Source organism: Phoenix dactylifera, chromosome 3 (assembly GCF_009389715.1).
Source record: "Phoenix dactylifera cultivar Barhee BC4 chromosome 3, palm_55x_up_171113_PBpolish2nd_filt_p, whole genome shotgun sequence".
NCBI classification, from domain to species: Eukaryota; Viridiplantae; Streptophyta; class Magnoliopsida; order Arecales; family Arecaceae; genus Phoenix; species Phoenix dactylifera.
In genome coordinates this window covers 4,515,027-4,534,554 of record NC_052394.1, presented here as the reverse complement: position 1 = coordinate 4,534,554, position 19,528 = coordinate 4,515,027, and the positions used below count along the sequence as shown (strand labels likewise).

The 19,528-nt window shown below is 38.0% G+C and overlaps 2 protein-coding genes and 1 pseudogene across 2 annotated transcripts; all 3 read right to left on the bottom strand.

Moving 5' to 3' along the window:
• Window positions 1–548: 548 nt before the first annotated feature.
• LOC108511119 (protein LURP-one-related 15-like) lies at window positions 549–2,297 on the bottom strand. The gene is made up of 3 exons (XM_039125153.1): window positions 2,052–2,297; window positions 724–951; window positions 549–611 (listed from the first exon to the last, which is right to left on the bottom strand). Exons 1-3 carry the CDS (start codon window positions 2,295–2,297, stop codon window positions 549–551), a joined length of 537 nt encoding a protein of 178 aa, XP_038981081.1.
• Window positions 2,298–7,032: 4,735 nt separating this feature from the next.
• LOC103702215 lies at window positions 7,033–9,851 on the bottom strand. Its single transcript, XM_039125152.1, has 7 exons — window positions 9,842–9,851; window positions 9,635–9,711; window positions 9,411–9,518; window positions 8,963–9,163; window positions 8,728–8,877; window positions 8,615–8,677; window positions 7,033–7,401 (listed from the first exon to the last, which is right to left on the bottom strand). The coding sequence occupies exons 1-7, from the start codon at window positions 9,849–9,851 to the stop codon at window positions 7,033–7,035; spliced, it is 978 nt and encodes a 325-aa protein (XP_038981080.1).
• Window positions 9,852–12,450: 2,599 nt separating this feature from the next.
• On the bottom strand, window positions 12,451–19,333 carry LOC103702089 (annotated as a pseudogene).
• Between the last annotated feature and the right edge of the window lie 195 nt (window positions 19,334–19,528).

Sequence of the window (19,528 nt, the reverse complement as noted above, 5' to 3'; positions counted from 1 at the left end):
ACAACCACTATAACAACCATTTGAGTCCAAATTAAACATGAAACCTCTCACGGACACACATGACCTTAATTTTCATAAATAACAAATTATGTATTTGTTCCATCAAAAAAAAAAGGGAAAAAAAGAATCTTATTGAATTTAAACAAAGAATTAGAATGAAGCAACGAGGCCCAATCTGCCTTCACCTAGTTCTGGCTAACAATGAAAATTTTGCAGTCACTCGTCACTTATGGGAACACCTAGCTTTTCTGTCTCTTCTTCTTCTTATTCTTCTTCTTCTTCTTCTTCTTTGGCTTAAACGGGTAGATCATACCTGATGAGTGCGGATTCATCCAATAAAATTAGAAAACAAAATGCCAGCCTTTCTATCTCTGACAACCAATCAAAAACAACCTAATGTTGCCACAGCCAAAGGAATTGTGGCAATGTTTAATACCCTCTTTCTTCTTGCCACGTGGACATGATTACAGATCACAAATGGTGCAAAAATGAATGCAGAGTCAATATTTGGTTCGACAGACAGACTAAAGCTTAGCCTTCTGAGAAGCTTATCTTTGGTATTGCTTTTCTTGCTCATCTGCATTGCCCACCATGCAGAAGTTAGCCGCCATCTTTATTAGACACCAACTTTAAGATGAATTTCCTAATAAAAACCTCAGTTTAACCTACTCGACTAGATGAACAGCCTAAGATTAATTGGCTATGGAGGAGTTAGGAGCTTACTTGAGCTATGACCATTGAGGAATCACCCTTGTAGACTTTGCATGATCTTGTGAGAAAAGTTCCCTCAATGGTGAAATCACAAACATCCTTGCCGGTGTTTGACGCCAAGAAAATGTTTAATTTGCTCTTAAACTGAACTATTTTAGTCTTTTCGACAGTAAATAACAGATCTTTAGGGTCAAAGCTGCCACCGATAAAAACTTGCCATTGGCCATGGGCATTCAGTACCTGCACATAACGTATGTAGTTAGAATTCTATATGACTCATAGATGGTTATTATTAATTTCTAGTAAAATTTTGCCAGATGAAAACAAAGTATAATATATTTCTATTGCTTTGAACAATTTTCTCAAAAAACCTTTCTACTTGTAATCTTGCTAATTTTTCAGCTTGACACTTTGTCAAACTGCCTTCTGTACCTTATCCCCTTAAAGAAGGAAGTGGAGCTTGCTCCTCCTCGCAACATATTTTTTTTTTTAAAAAAAAAAGTTTATTGCTTCCAACAACATGAGCTTAAATACAGATGCTTTATGGTGCCTATATTGGTGTCTTTAAGCATAACTGACCTTGTAGCATCTCAAATTTAGTGGAATTGATATAAAAATGTTGCAGGTCATTATCTTCAACATGAAAATATTAAAATTTGAGATATAACACGATACTAAGCTATCTTCACAACCATATAGAGAAAATCAAAGAGTATTTACTAGTGTTAGTAACAAGCAATTCTAATTAATTCCCGACTGCCTACCCTGGCTTCTATTATAAACTAAGAAAGAAATTATCATATTAAAGGCCTAGAAGAGAAGCAATTCATTTGATCAACTGTAATGGTCCTCCAAAACCTTCAGTTGCTTAGAGGAACAAATAAAAATTATAGCAAGGGAAAAGAAATTAGAAATTAGTTGCCGGCAACATCAGAATTTTTTTCTTTGGGTCTGAGTTGAAGGTTTCTCTTCTCTTGTATACCTTTCGTTAACTAGCCACCAAACTACAAGGCTTAAATTACTATAGGACGAAGAATGTATATAAAGGCTAAATATTTTGTTTGCTGATTCTCACATATGTATTTATGCTCGTTTAATTTAATTTACTTGATTCACCAAAAAAAAAAAGAGGATGCACGGTAAAGTTTTATTATTATTATTGTTATTATTATTTGGTGGGAGGGTACAGTTTCTTCACAATTAAACTTGCCAACAGAATTAAAAGCTGTTCTTATGGCATCTTAAATTACTAACATGCTATCCTCTTCTTCAGAAAAAAACATGATATCAAATTTGGAAATGCGAGCGTGTGAGAGAGAGGCCTGAGAGGCAAGGCAAACCTTCTTTTGAATGGAAACGAGGGGATTTCCGGAAGCAACATCGAACAATGTGCTCCTTTTCCTAAGGTTGGACCATGGGCTTTTGGTCTCGTAGATGACGTTGCCAGCCGAGGCATCAGTTGCAGTGAAGGATCTACGCTTCACACCGCGGATCTTCTTCTTAAAGATGAGCTGAACAGGGTGGGAAGCACAGAATTGAGGGCCGATGACGGCCAACGGCGAAGTGCTTCCGCTTGATGCATCCATTTCCTGCCAAAAATGGAAACTCTACCTTCTTCTTCAATCTCTCTACTGTCTTTCCTTTCTTCTCGTTGTTCTGGTTCTTGGATATCTGGTCTATTTATAAGCAGGTATCCCCCTCGTTATGGTCGACCTTCCTTTTGGGTAGGAATTCAAACCATAGAATATTACAAGGAAGCTTGTTGGCCCATCTGATTCCCAAGAAAAAACATGTGGCGTGGTGCAAAATTCTGTGTTAACTGGACAAATGTCATTGATATTTGTCACGATAGAATTGAAGGAACTTGTTATGATAAATATTATATTCTTGATTTGATGATGATATATTTTTCTTCTCATAGTGATACCATGTAGATATTTCTATACGCGCGACGCCAATTCTTCCCTGCGTAGCAAAAAGATGCTAATCTAGTCATCTATAATCCAAGTCATCATTAAGGAATATTAGACGTCCTACCAAAATCAAGGAATATTAAGCATCCCACTGATTTCTCTTGGTTCAGGTTGAGTGTCAAACTAATGATGTCCTCGAATGGACTGCTGCTATTCCATCAAGTTAGTTTTGTCACGTGGAATCTCTTCTCCAGGTTTTCAGCTACAGTCGCTAAAAGGATCTAAACTTTGATGAACTCTAGTTCTGAGGGATAGCTATGATTTGAAGTCCAAATGGCCGGCGCCCTGAGCCATTCAAAGGAGATTGGCAAGAGCCAATTCGATTTCCATCGGTTGTTATCTTCTACCTTGGCTCGTTCCGGAGATGTTTATTAATAGCCGTGCACTCTTAGCTATTTGAATGAAAGAGGGCCCGAGAAACATCCATATACTCTCTCCTCTCCCCTGTGGCCTCCTAGCTGGAGCGAGCTTTCGCTTCCGCCTGGACCGAAGAATTCCTCGTCAACTTTCTCTTCGTACTCTATTCCAAGATGGAAAAAGTTACGTAAATCATACAATTCGCACGGGTTCTTCAATGAACACGTGAAGGTATATAACCGTCGAGTGAGAAATAGCGCATAATTAACATTTAAATTCACATCAGTCTTCAAAATAAATAAATATATATATACTATACATGTATTTGGTTTCCATGCACGCCCTGGTTGGATGTCGGGTTTAGCTATCCAACGACAAAGCAAGTGCTGTTGGAAGAAGTGTAAAGAGAGGCATTCAAGAGGATCCTATGTGAACTTTGATCACTACGAATAGAGCTAGACAAGATTCAAAATTAAAATTTATCATATTAAGAAACCGAATTACAAATCAAACTTTCGAAAATGACAACTTTTATATTTATATACATACGCACGATGCCTAGTTGAGATAATCTTTTTTTTCTTTCAAGTAAAATAATATTTCAAACTTTATGACATGGCACCACTCTTGAAGGATGCGTTGCAGCTAGCAATCAGGCCCAAGTTCTATTGTTTGGGTTAGGGATGTACACAATTCGGATTGGATCAGTTCAGAAGTATTTTTGAAACCAAACCGACTTAAATTGGTTTCCTCAATATGAAATTCAAACTAAACCAATCTAAAATGAAATCTAGTTCAAACCGACTAAAAAATTTTGGTACAGTTCGGTTCGGTTTATCAGATTGGAAGAAGAAAAGAGGAAGGGAGAGAGAGAGAAAGAGTGGAAAGAGGGAGAAGAGAAGTCTAGTAGCTTCACCAATTCTAGGGAATTCAATGATCATGGTGGTGGTGGGGCTTGAAAGTGTTGACGTACCAAGGCCGCACATAGGCGATGAGGAGCAAAACAGAGAGAAAGTTGGCTACCTTTCGATTACCTAGGCTAACAGGCTAGCTAGATCTGTTGATGGATAAAGGGTAGGGCCGATCCAACATCCAGTTACATTAAGAGTTCGGTGTGGTTGGAACTAGAATAGGCAAGCAAGGGTGAAATAGGGAGAGGAGAGGAAAATAGGGGAGTTGCTTTGCTATCGATGTGCCATTGGACTAGATTTTACCATTGCTAGTTAGTGTTGAGGCCTAGGCTTGGACAGCTGAGAAGATGATGGTGAAGAGAAAAGCCACGACAGCAACAGTAAAGAAAACCCTAGAAGTCGATGCCATCTCGACCACATAGTAGAGAAAGAAAGACCAACTAATTGACTATTGATCTCTCTCTCTCCAGCTCGACGACGAGAAGAAGTTCTCTGCTGCTGCGAGGAGGAGAGGAGATGGAAATAGCAATGGTAGAATAGGCAAGAGCATTAGCTACGTTTAAAGCCTTAAAGGCTTCGTATATATATCGAGTTGTGGTCCCATAACTATTGATAATGTTGGGATTAAAATGGTCGAAGGGTGCTAGTTTCATTTAGCCCCATATCGACTATTTCTATGATACTTTCTCATTTTAAGAGAAGATCCTCCCAAGTCCTATCACCAACCTTGGTAGCTAGAGGGAGACTGGTATGTCAGGCTGGCTCGTCTATTCCAAGTTGAATTGTACATATACAGATTGATTTAGTTTAAGTTGCTTTTAACTTAAATCAAAACTAAATTAATTTTTTAATTTCAAAAAATTCTGTACCAAAAGTGGAAAAATCTTATAGGATTTTGGAGATAACCTATCCAGGTCACTTTTTCGAGATATTTCTCTTGTAGGATTTTGGCTAGGAGGTAACTCCCATTATAAATAAATAAAATTTGAACTAAGAGAAAAATCGAACTCGATTTTTGCAAGGGCATACCTCACCTTACTATTATAAATAAAGATTATGTATCACAGTTTATTTATAAATCATCAATGAAAGAAAAAGGAATATAAATTCTATTTTCACCAATCTTTTTCCATAATTTTTGAGGGATTCGAGTTCGATGGGTTGAGAAAATTCTTTCTCCGCTCCGGTCATATCAGAAACCCCTTCATCTTTTTTTGGGAGAAACACTTCGACCCCAGAAGTTCAAACAAGGATATATGTCAATCAATGCTTCCTCAGAAGTTCGATTGCATCTTTCTCTGCACTCCTTTCTCACTAGCTTGAGTTAATGTATGCAGCCAATATCTTAGTCTGACATCCAAACGGTGTTTTCCACTGGGGAGCGAAGAGGTGGTATGAATGCATCAAGCATGAAAAAGAGAAAGAGGAGCTTAAATTGCCAGGCATGGGCTTCATGTGTCATCAGTTCAAGGGCCTAAGCAAGGTTTCAGGGAAGGCTAATTAGTATGGAAGTAGATGTGGAAGGCTAGGCCTGGTTGAGGTTGTGATTTTAAGTGATGTTCGGTGGAGAGGACCTGTCTTGCGATCATGGACGACCTGATTTATGTGATGCCTTGTAGTTGTTAAGATTTTGTTGGGATTGCAACGCGTTGTCCCATTTATAACATAGGGCCTATACAGTCATGGTATGTTTAGGACTAGACCTATCCAATTCTACCTTTGAAGTAGAGAGAATCCTGACCCATTTAAATGAATGGTTCATGAGTAGATGCAACTTGGACTGCACTCGATAAGTTACACTCATTTGGAGGGTAGCCTACAATGGCTTGCAAGCTTCCCTAGATTTTAGGTTGTAAATTACAATCTCTTTTCTTAAATTTAAACAAACATCAAGGCTAACAAATGCCTAGCTGACCGCAAATTTCCGTCGCGTATAAACTCCACTGATTGTATCTGCAATTGCATCTTCAATGTCAATATCTTCATCGCGATATATCTCATGAAGAATCAATATGAGTGCAGCAATGAAACAATAGTTGGTGTTTGGATTGATGTGCACTCCAAAAATATGCTTTCCCTATGGCAAATTCATAGCCTTGTGTTCCTCGCTCATCTGCATTGCCACGTATATGTATGTATGTATGTATGTATGTATATAAGGGTTTTCTCAATCTTAGTGTCAAAAAACAAGAAAAGAAAAAGGAAAGATAAATCAACTGGATTCCAACACTATGCTAATCATGGGACTTTCTACAACCTAAGCTACGCCATGCATGATCACTTACATGGCCCAAATTGAACAAATTTTTAAGGACACATGTATGTATTTAGTCCTATATCGGCTATAAATTGAGCAGATCTTAGATACTTATGCAAACTAAGAAATTCAAATAATATGTTTCAGCTGGCTTTTTTGGGTGAGATCCTAAGTTGTTATAATAATAGAAGAGCAGACCTAGCTAATAGTACATGTGGACTAGAGGATATTACAACACAGTCACATTTGAGTTGCTATAGGCTGATCATGGCATTTATAATTAAATTTGTGATCCTCATAATTGAATTTGAATGAATGTATACTTTTAGCCTAGCAACGATGCCAACACTTAAAACGGAGAATGTATGCAAAGACCTATGTGGGCATATATTTAGTCTTTCATTTACTACATACTATATAGATCTTGGATATATACTTATATATGGTCAAGAAGTTCATATAATATCTTGCAGCTTTCCTTTCTAGATGCGGTCTTGGGTTGTAAAATTAATTAGCTTGAAAACCAAGAACAATTATCAGAGATCTGCGATTAAGTTGGAGAAAGAATCGGTATCTTAAGAGTTTGTCAAATGCTTCTTCTCCGTTGCCCTCTTACATAATGTTAGTGCTTAGTATAAAATTGTTAGATGACTCTTTTGGATTGCATTGTATCTCCTTCCTAGAGCCATCAATTAATAAGTTTCGGTGGAGCCTTAGCCCCTCCTTTTAAATATATGCATGTAAACAAGTTTATAGGCTTTATGTAACAAAGTTTTTTAATATATTTGCTTGCAAACAATTCATAGTAAGTGCCCTTAACACATCAGCTGCAGCGTCCATCGCAGCATGGACCACCTGGTCCGCCGTAATATAAATGCACTGCGTATTCATCCTGCTCCACATCATAACAATGACGAATTTTGGTATACTCCAAATGCAATGGATAATCGAAGTCCGCGTGTTTAGTCTTCATAAACATGTCCCTGAAGAATGATGATTTCAGATGGCCTTCGCTGGGAAAATGGCCGTTCCCCATCTGTGTGGTGGTGTGATAGCCTCTGGTTTCCGTGTCACAGACTTTCCCTAGCCATTCAACTTGTTTGGCAGAAGGAAGATTAGGGACTATGGACATTGGCCAATACCCAACTATTTCATCAGAAAGTAAGAACCACCAACTTTGTTGGATATCGTCCTGCCAAGGTTTTAGAACGAGAAAGTTAGACATAATAGACTAATATCATGCCTCACACAAGATTTATTTTGTAGAACACTATTCCAGATCTTCTTGGTCCGCAAAAATCAGCACATTATCATCTAAATTGTAACAAGATAGGGTGAACTTTTTCTAGACCCAAACTCAGCAGGATTACTTTTGTCATGAATTAATATTGAATTCATTTTAAACTTATTCCTGGTTGTAGTGGCTGGCTGAGTTGGAACTAGTTTTGGATTAAGGCTTAGTTGAGTCGAATAATCTACGGGTGCACACCATGCATGTTAAGTTAAAACATGAATATATATATATATATATATATATATATATATATATATATATATATATATATATATATATATATATATATATATATTCATGGATTGCGATTCAGATTAAACATTACAAGTTCATAACGAATGAAATTATCAGTTTATACCTTATAAATTATGGGCTCCACGTCATACTGCTTGCCACCGTAAGTTGACAAAGGAGCTAAAGCAGCGCCAAGCATGACTTTGTTGCTGATTTGGACGAAGCCGGGGCACCAGTGATTGTAGCACCCGTTTTCTCCATCCTTGGCCGCATTACAAAACAAATTGAGTTATAATGGATTAAAAGAGATCACTGGGGACTTTCAGAGCAGGAAAACAACTGGCACCAAGTCCTGATCTCTCTAGAAGGACAATAGGTCATTCTAGCCAAACTCTCTCTGGTTTAATTGGGTCTGCTCCTCGATCCTTGCTCTCAACCAGTGTGTTTGGATAATTTTTTGCAAACCAGTATGCTTTCAGCTTACCTAAGGTTGGGTCTAATTTGATGTAACATTTAACTCAGTGGTTTCTGGCTGATTGAGAGGTGCCTGAGTTCAAAAAGATACTGGGGGCAGCCTGGGCCATTTGCAGCCATCCAGTATATAAATGACGCCATGATCATCATTGCAGCAAGTAAAATGATCACCATTGCACTATAAGTAGAAGTTATCAGTGTGGATCCTTTGCAATTTTGACATGCACCAATTGCTAGGAAGTTGGTTTAAATGAAAGCATCTCGCATTCACATTCCATGTGTCTATAGTGTGTATAAATATATTCTTAAATGAGGGAAAGAGCAATGAAAGAGCAGAAAAAATTCTTACCCTCCAATTGGCAAAAAGTCTTGCCTCAGGGCCCAAAAACAAGGTTGGACAAACCTGAAATGCATTAAATTGAAGACCAAGATGAGCCTTTCTCATTAAAGGAAATGTACTAAGGTTCTAAACGCAAAATCAGTGAGAGCAGCAAAATCCAAGCTTCTAAGACTCACTCCCCATCCAGCTTCGACCAAGCTCCCATGATTTACTGCTGCAACTGAGTTCAAGCTCCATTCTCCACTCACAACAAGCAGATCCCAAACGCTAATATATGCTTTGACTCCATAATATGGCTGTAGCTCACTCTCCGTTGCTCCAGCAGTCTAAGAATGCAGACGAAAACGTTGAAGTATTCATCATACCTTGATCCTCAAGTGATAAACTATTGAAACCAAAGTTTTGACTCACTTGTACTGTACAATTCTGTGGCTCGTAAGTGCTCAAACCACCATGTCCGAAGGATCCAGCTTTCAGAAGGTCTCTCTTTCGGATTCTCTGAATGGGAATTGTTCCACTTGGGCAGCTTCCTCTCCTCTGCCATATTTGTTGGCCGGTTGCTTCCAAGGAAAAGTTATCTTTCTTCACCTTGGGTAAAAAACTCGGCCTCATCTATGCACAAATGATTCATTTTTGTTTTTCAGGAAATATAACAGATGATTACAATCCAAACAGCAACACAATCGCAGGTTAGACTATAGAGAAGTGGTTGCAACCCTCCAACTGGAGGAGATTAAGGTTCTTTGGGAGGTACAATTATAAGTATTTTACTTGGGTAATTCTCCCATCATTTCTTAAGGAAATGACTGCCGGTGCTCCCATTGTCATCCTCAGGACAAGAAGATTGCATGATGGAAACTAGACAAGATAAAAACCTAACCATGATAGTATGGTTCTTTAGTAGAGGATGATCGAAGGCAGGTTGCTTGTAAATGTCAACACAGTCAACGACGTCGCCATCTTCACTCTGCAACACCTCGAAGTTTATATTTTTTCCGTTTAGCAACATCATCAATGCCATATTTGCTGAATGTAGATCTTTTTAATACTTTCATAAAGAAAGAAACTAAAATTAGCAACGACCTGTATGGTCTTTACTGATGGCTTGTTGAGTTTTTTCAGAAGTCCCTCTATTTCAGCTTCTGCTGGAATTCTAGTCCCTGCTCCCACCACTCCGAACACGGATAGACCCAATACCAGAAGCCCAAAGCAACTCTTACTACAGGGAAAGTGGTAAAAAATTTCCATGGAATTTCTTCTTGTCACGATGCTAATGGTAAAAACTCTTACCTGTATTCATGATCAAGAAGTAACCCGGAAAACTTAAAAACAGATCCTTTGGAGTCAGAAGATAAACAAACCCAAAATGGCCTCAAATGAGAGCTAGAGGATTCATCCTCACCCAAAGAATATGTATAGAGGAAAGAAAGAGCATGGGGAGCAGAACTATCCAGAGAAGTGCGCCCAGAAAAGATAAATTTTATGAACATACTTGGCATGAGGCTCATGAAGTTTTATTCTCAGATATTTAATGCAGTACGATAACATGATCCTAAAAATATCAGAGAATTGAGTTGTTCTTATTCTCCCATACATTTAACGTGAGAGGACTCGGTATTAATTTATAAACTTTCTTCCGATGGTTATTAGTTATGAGCATGTTGTTACAACAACCAGGGAATGAATACAAGTGATGAGAATTTTATGCGGGAAAATACTTTTGGTAAGTTAGTATTCATCCACCTCATGTGTCTCGCACCAATTTCTTCGAGCTAGACTAACCCTCTCATGCCACGTAGAACTTAATTTTTGTGAACACCAAACTAGCACCTCCTAGAATCATTCTTCTAAAGTTTAGCTTGGGTTTTTGGTACAGCTTGACTTATCTTCTTTATCCTTGGAAGTTTCAGTGGTTATGTAAGTGCAAGAAGGTTTGTAGAGTCTTATATCCAAAGCTTAAATGTTGTGAGCTATGGAATTGTCATGAAATGAAAAACTCATTTAGCCACTGGCTTTTGTCGTAGTATTTTGACCCAAAAATAGCTCAAGGCATTTGAAATCATCTACTAGGCGATTCGACAAGTTATTAGTTGTACCGAGCGACAATGGATCTTTGCACCGAGTCAAAAGTATAGATTAAAGCCTGCACCAGAGAAATGGATTCATGAATTCAGTAATCACTTCTAGTAAATGGTTCCAGAGAAAGTCAGCATGAAGACCAAGAGTACAGCTTGAAAGAGATGTAGATTCTAAGCATTAGAATCAGAGTAGGAGAGATCGGAGTACAAAGAGAGGAAGGAAGATATGTGGAAGGAAAATTTATATGCAAGTTCATAAGTGGAGCTTTAATTATTTACAAGTCCCAAGGAACCACATTACACAAAGAGGCTGCAGATCATTTGCATGCTCTGCAATCTTTGTGGAATGAGTTGAGAGAAAAAAATATGCTCACAGATTCCTGAGGATTTATATATTACATATCGATCCCTGAGATTGCAAAGATGCATTCTGACCCCATATGAGAGAGATGTTGAAAAATAAGTTACTGTGAGGTCAACAAACTAATTAATTATTTATTGGTCCATGAAGACTGCAACTAATTTATTGCAGTCTCTATGAAATAAAGTTTTCAATCAAAATTTATTCAAAGAACCACAGGAATTCATTAGGGTAAATTACGGGTGCCTAAGACATGCAGTCCCGAAATGAGGTCTAGCTTGAAGAGAAAAATATTTATAGCCTCATAAGATGAGCTTTCACCTTACCTGTTTTATTACCAGATTGCAAAGAGCTTGCAGTCTCTCCACCGAATGTGTTAGAGTGAAAAATTATTATGGGCTCCCTAAGAGCATTTATTCTTTATTGGTCTATGACCAAGGATGCAAATCTAGTGAGATCTTTATACTGAATAAGTTGACATAGAAATTATTCCAAGGCCTCTGAGAATCCATTTTATTTCGCATTTTCAAAAATAACTGGGTTAAAATTATATCTTCAAAACAAATATTCATATGTTGATTCAAAATTTACAGTATATCCAGTGAACACCGAACAATGGCGTTATCATTTAATATCATCATTCTTCATTATTTTCCATTACAACAAGTAACAGCAGTCACCATAAAAGCTATTAGTTTATTATTAAAATTAGAAAAAGCTTGAATTTAACATGATAACAGTGCTTCCTGTTATAATGGTCTAACATATAATTCAAAAATACAAAAACTTGACTTGGCTCAAAAGTCAACCGAGTTGAGACGACTTGAAGACTTGGCCAAGAACATCTTAAACATCAAGACTCGATAATAAACTAATAACTAAAAAATATATTATGAAATGCTTAATAGCCTATAAAATTATGTGCATATGATGTAGAACGGCAGAAATAACAATACGCTGACAAGCATTAAATCACCACATTTTTTTCAATAATGAATGATTAAAAATTCTAAGAAATATACACAAAAATCAATACATTGAGCTGGAAACTAAAATAAACTCGACACATTAACATGCTATAGAGTATCAACTATTTCTCAACAGCAATTAAATACCATGAATTAGGAAAAACATAACGAACGGTGTAAAAGCTAGTAGAGGAGAAGTTGCTTGGTGGTTGCTTGCAGGTGACAATGATGAGGAGTAGGAGAGGTGGCCTTACAGTGGTGCCAGAGATGAGGTTGAGAGGAACAGGTGGCCCCGTGGTGCCACAGGTTATCGTTCACATCCAACAGAACTCTTCAAGATCTTATTATACACACATATCATAGCCTGTAAATGATCATTCTCCCTAGCAGGATTATAAGTCATTCAGTCTTCAATCATGAAATTGTTATCCAAAGAAAGATTCTAACAAGAGGTATCCATACAATTAATTCTAATGATCTTCAACAGGCACAGATCTAGAAGATGTTTTTCATTTCCAAGGAATAAGCATGCGAGAAAAACATTATTTAGAGGATTTATAGAAATACAACTCGTTTGTATTGATTCAATGGTATTACATATTCAATACAATGGGTTGCCAATCATCTGTTGAAGGGACCGCACATCAGCAACGCCCATCACAGCACGGGCCTCCAGGTCCACCATAGAAAAATTTGGAGCCCTGTTCCCACTCTTTCACATCATAACAACTAGGCAGTGATGCGGTGTAGCTCAAATTATTTGGAGCCAAAAAGGTGGCGCCTGTGGAATTAACCATTACAGAAACGTTGCTGAAAAATGATGATTTGCGATAACCATCACTAGGAAAAAAGCCGCTTCCCATCTGGGTGGTGGTATGATAACCTCTCCATTCTGTGTCACAAACTTTCCCGAGCCACTGAACTTGTTGGGCAAAACAAAGTCGAGGAATGAGGGACAGTGGCCAGTACCCAACCAATTCATCATTCAATGAAAACCACCATTGCCTTTTCAAATGGTCCTGTCAAGGATTTAGAGAAGAAAGTATTAAGTTTTAGAGTAATTTCAGGCTTAACAACAATTTATTCTGCAGATCAATGAATTGGGCAATGCCCTAGCTATTAAGCCCTCCTCTCTTTAGATCCTTGGTGGAGCAAGTCCAAGTACTAGCAGTATAGGACTTATATAGTAACCTCGAGTAAGTCTTTCTCCCTCCCCCTCTTTTTACCTTTTGAAGAAAACACATTTATAGATTCACCAATTTCTCAAAAAAGCCAGATAATGAAGATGAGAATTATATTCTAATGACTGGCCAAGAGGGCCCTAGCCCCATGGCAAGCCCCCTGCCCACCTATGAGGAGGTTCTATAAGCAACTCCTCCCAAGGAATCTTCAGCAATTGTATTAATTGCAACTTACAAATATTGTTGAGCCACTAAGTCATAATTGGAAGCTTACGTGAGGTTTGGTACTAGTGATATCTGGCTGGATTTGGACATGCTAACTCCCAATTGAGACCTAGACCCATAGGATGTGCAGGTCTAAATTTTGATCCAAACCCTTCCTATTCAAGGAACGGGCCTAGCTCATGTCTAGGTTGGCAAGATTCCATAAGATTCATCAGGTCTATGTGTTGGGATATAGATATAGATCTATAACTTCGCCCCATAATCACCAGGTTTTTGGGATATAGATATCGAGTCAAGGTTCATGTCAAGCAAGTAAGACCATTTAGTAAGTACTATTTAATTCATGCCTTCAAAAAATCCATGAATAGCATAGATTCAAAGTATAGTTAATAAATTTTCTGTGTAAAATTATGTATTACTATACTTGGTAAAGGAATATCAAGTCTTAATCCAGGTTGGCTTGGGTTCATAAAAAATAAATCCATATCTTAATGTATAACATGATTGGGTCGAAGGGAAAATGAGCTGAAGAGGAGCCAAGCCAAGCCTAGCTCTAACTTGGCTTGTTTTATATGGTGCAAAGAAACTAGATCAAGAGATAGCAAGGCAAATAAGGAGGGAGAAGAACAAATAGATTTACATGTTTCAGCCTATGGCTTACATCCATGGGCAAGGATGATCCAGAAGACTTCACTAATGGTGGAGAAAGTACAAAGAGGAGACGCGAAAACGCTAATACAGAAGCCTCAAATCTTACAAGCAGTCAAAAGCCCCAAAATAGAAAAGATGCAATCCCAAAAACTCTAGGATAGGTGAACCCTATCTGTGTACCAACACCTCTGCCCCCTATAAGCCTTATAGCCCCCAGGTCGAGGGCCCGAGAGGAGAGTCTCTTTTAGCAACCTATCCTCTAGATAAAAGATGCCATAACATTTTATATTCGGATTGAGCTCGAGCTAGCATGCGAATCTATCCTCTAAATAAAAGACGCCATAACATTTTAATGAAGAAAATCGAACTCGAACCAAATTTTGAGCCAAACTCAAGCTAGCGACCGAGCAACTTGCTCATTTGCCAGTCCTAATTGGATCAAGTCAAGTTCGCATTTTCTATATCAAAATTCAGACTTCAAATTTATGATGGCTCCTTTTTTTTATTAACTAGGATTGAACTTGGGATGAAAGCTAGTCAAAATCAGAGATAAGGGCAGAATTGAAACCAAAATCGCTGGTATCCAATACATCCTCATGATGCGTCTATTTTGGATGCATACCCTACCCATAGGCCTATTGGTATGGATTGGAACTAGGTAGGATCTAGCATGATACAGGCTCTTGTAGCAAAGGTACTTAGAAATTTGTTTGTTCTCATAGTGAAATCTCACAGGTTTTGAGTATAACTAGTCAAAGGTACTTTGTCATCAGGTAATTAAGTTCAAGTTACTACACCGCATATACATGTTGTGTATGTTAAGCTAAAAAGGAGAAACAAATATTTAACTATATTCCAATTTACATAAAAAAAACAACTTCATATACAATGAAATGAATTCATACCTTATAAATTTTGGGCTCCACATCATACTGTTTATCACCATACGTTGACAAAGGAGACAATGCAGCACCAAGTGAGAGTTTGTTGCTGACTTGAACGAAGCCTGAGCACCAAAGATTGTAGCACCCCTTTTCTCCATCCTTTGTCACATTACAAGAACAAGTGAATTCTGGTGGATTAAATGGGACCACATTGGCTTCCAAGTTAGAAATTATTCAACAACTTAGACTAAGTCCTGATCCCTCTAGAAGAATGTGAGCCATTTTAGTCTTTCTGGTTTAATGCAGTCTGGCCTCCTTGTCCTCAAGAAATGTGTTTGGATATCTCCTGTCAACTCAGTGTGTTTTTAGCTTAGCTGAACCTGGATCTAACTTCTTGTTACCAAGTTAAAAGCCAGGGATGTCTAGCACTTGGGCCTAGGCTGATTATAAATCTACCCAAGATCAGTAAAATACCAAGGCAGCCAGGTCCACTTGCAGATATCCTGTTATATAGATGTTACGATCATTGTAGCTATGGTACATAATGATAATTATGGCCAATTTATGATATCTTTGCTTATTAATACGATCTTATAGTCTAATTCATGAGCGTACAAACTAGTTCAGTTGGACAAAGTAAACCAAAGTTGGTTACTGTGACTTAGTTCTAGAAGATCCACTGCACTATTTTGTTATTATCCATTGTTTCTCTTTATATCAGAAAAGGTAATACTTAGGATTAAGTCATTATTCAATCCAACAAAATCCAATAAGAGGCACAAGGCAAACTACAACTGATAAAGAGGCAATTTTGGGGATGTTATTGCAGGACAAAAATGTCATTGAAACCTTGAGTTGGGATAATGAAAACTGTTTCCCTGCTTTTGCCAGTTATGTAGGCTATTGGACCTCTCCTTTCTCAGAAAAGGGGAATGGTGATGACCTAAACTTTGTTTGACTTGAGGCTAAACTTGGTGGATGTTACCTTATTCCCACTTCCTATATGTGTGTAGTGTGTACATGTGAATATTAAAATGAGGGAAAATAAGATGAAGCAAAGAATCAAAGAATTACTCTCCAATTGGCAAAAATTCTTGCTCCACTTCCAAAAAACAGGGACGGACTCACCTGAAATAAATTGAATGCAAGATTTAGGTGAGTTTCACCCAAAAGAAAAAAAAGAAAAAGAAAAAAGAAAGGGACCAGGTGAGTTAGTCAAACAGCAATCAACCTGTCAGCATTTATAACAAATTGAGATGACACGTATACCTCTATGAGCTCCAATATAACACTGAAAAATAAGCTGACTTAATAAGATAAGGGATACATCTGTTTCATAAGACAGGGAGAATAGATTAATTATTGTGCTCTCTCTCGCCGCCGCCCTCCCCTCCCCCCCCCCAGCCCCCACCGGCGTAAGTGTGTTATGTGTGTATGCACGCATGTGAATAGCAGTCGAGCACCACTAATTTGGGAACTCATGTGAAATGGACAAAATGGAGAAGAGGTGCAACTTGGTACAGCCCGTTTTGTAAAGAGATTCTTCATTCAAACACTAAAGAATGACAACTCCCAAAGTTTAAATATTATAGCTAAATATAAGGTGTTTGAGAGCAACATAAAACCCCATGCTTGTCTGTTTTTTCACAATCTAATATCCACTCCAACATTCCAGTAATAGCCCTACCCCCCCCCCCCCCCCCTCTCCTCCTCCTCTATCTCAAAAAAGAATGCAGATAACCAAGGTTTTAAGTTCCAGTGGGACCAGGGGCATCCCGACCAGGCGACCATCCCATCCCATGAAGAAACCGAGACACTGTCATTCCAGGGGATTTAGAAACTTGCAGATAACCCTATTAACTATAGTTTTATTCGAATTTGCTTTGTTCTGCCTAGCTTTCTGTCAAATATTGAAATAAATCAAAATGAAATAGGCATTACTAAAGAAGTGACTTACCCCCCATCCTGCTTCTACCAAGCTATAATCATTTACTGCTGCAATCGAGTTCAAGCTCCATTCCTCATTCATGACAAGTAGATCCCGTACATTAATGTTTGCTTTGACTCCATAATACGGCTGTTGCTCAATTGCCATTGCTCCAGCAATCTAAGAACCAAGATAGAAGTGTTATGTACTTGTTATACCATGATCTCATTTGGTGATCAAATGAAACCAACAATTCAACTCACTTCTATTTTACAATTCTTTGGTTCCTGAATACTCAGACCACCATGTTCTAAGAAGCTAGCTTTGAGAAGGTCACTCTTGTGAATCCTTCAAATTGGAATTGTTCCATTTGGACAACTTCCACTCCTTTGCCATATTTGTTTTACAGTTACTTCCAAATAAAAATTTTCTTTCTTCACTTCAGGGAAAAAACTCGGCCTCATCTATAGCACAGGAGATTCTTTTGTCATACATACTGAGGAAAATAGTACAGGTAATTCTGTTAAAAATATTAAAAAAAAAATAACGAGCACAGCTATGGCCCAGTGGTTGCAACCTGCCTTCATGTGAAGAAGGTTCCAGGTTTAAACCTTGAGAGGTGCTTCCCCAAGTATTTGACCTTGCAATTCTTGCATCATTTCTTGAAGGAATGATTACTGGTGCTCAACCCAACATAATTCTCGATATTATAAGACTGAAGCATGCGAAATAGTAGTAAGAAAATAAACAGATGAAAACCTCACCGTAATAGTGTGATTCTTTAATAGAGGATGATCGAATGCTGGCTGTTTGTAAATATCAACACAATCAATAATGTCACCATCTTCACTCTGCAAACCTCACAAAATAGCTTTTTTCTTTCAATACCTTTTTCAGAATCATCATCAATAACAGTCGATCTTTTGATACTTAATAACGGAACACACTATAATCAGCACCAACCTGTATGGTCTTTAGCGCTTGTTTGTTTAGTTTTTCCAGAAGTTTCTCTACTTCTATTTCTGTTGGAATTCTAGTCCTTGATCCAGCCACTACAAACACCAGTAGGGCCAACAACATAAATCTAAAGCAACACTTACCACTGGGTAAGTGGTAAAAAATTTCTGTGGGGTTTATTGCTGTCATGATGGTTAAGGCAAAAGCTCTCATAGTTTCACCTGTATTCATGATCAAGAAGCAATTCAGAAAACTGAAAAAACAGATTCGTATTGCTTCCGATTCAAAAGATAAAAACCCCCAAATGGCCGCAAATCGGAGATATAAGATTCACCCTCACCCAAAGAAGAAAGAGTAAAGAAAGAACAAGAGGAGTATTGTACTACCTGCACTTGGTAGAAGAAACTAAGAAATTGGACTCTTAGAAGTGATGGACCAAATTAGGAGGTTTGCAGAATTGTACAAAAGAGTTGGCTTGGCAAATTAATAGCTATCTTGTGTTGCAATTTAGTGTTTCAAGACATACATGGCATGAGACAATTGAAGTTTACCCCCAGAGATTTAAAGCAGTATGCTTGCGTTTTTTTTCTAAAATATCAGAGAATTGAGTTGTTCTTGTTATTCTCCCACGCAATTAATGTGAGAGGATTCATTATTAATTTATAGAGATGGTTAATAGTGATGAGCATGTCGTTACAACAACCATGAGAAAGCTGGAAGTATGCAATGCTGGCTTGGCAACTTAGTCGTCTGCCACTCAACCAAGCCTCTTCTGCCACGTGGCAGGAGGGAACTTTTCTGTGCATGAAATGTACTCCCCTTGGCATTACTCTTTTTTGTGGTTACAACTTGCAGCAATCATGCGGATGATGTATTTGGGATGTAACAACTAATAACTTTAAATCAAGCCAAAAATAGCGTGACGTAATGAGCTTCATCTGGTCCGTGATTTAGTTATTTTGTAGTTATACTGAATCAGGGCAAATGACTGTGTATTGCAGCATTAATCAACAAAATACCAATTAAACAAGAAAGCTGAAACATATAAACGACGGCCACCCAAGCATCACAAGCAACAGAAGATACCAATTAAATCGACACAATGCAGTAACTTTATTAGATCGAATAGAATGGTTTACGAGTACCTACAAGATTCTAAGAAGAAATCGTTCGATAACCGCGAGGAATCATGCCAAGATCTCGGCTTTCTCGTTCTCCATCACACGGGCCAAAGGTAGAAGACGGAGAAGCTTGAGGTGGAGGTGGGAGGGGGGTGAAAGTTGAGAGAAAAGACAGGGCATGACGAATAATCGCAGAGTAGTCGACGAAGAAATTGTGGCGTAGGCTGCAGCATTGGCGATGGCGGCAGAGGGAGGAGGGGGGAAGGGAGGAACCAACGGACGAGAGAGGCAGAAGTTTGAGAGAATAAGGGTTCAGAGACGCAGCCACTAGAGATGGCCTCCGATAATTTTAGATGTAGGAGAGGGAGAGAGGACGAGAAATACGCTTGAGGGTTCGTTTGGGGGAGATATGTCGGTGCTATATGACGATTTCGGAAAAGCACTTATCTAGTATGCTGTAAGTTCATTTGGTTGGAATATATTAAATTATAGGATAGTTCGATGATTTTTGAGAATTATTTATTTAAAAAAATAATTATGAAGAAAATAAATTTTATCATATATTGGTGGAAATACTATTTTTTTAAAAAAAAGCATCAGAAAAATTACAATATCTAGTTAAAA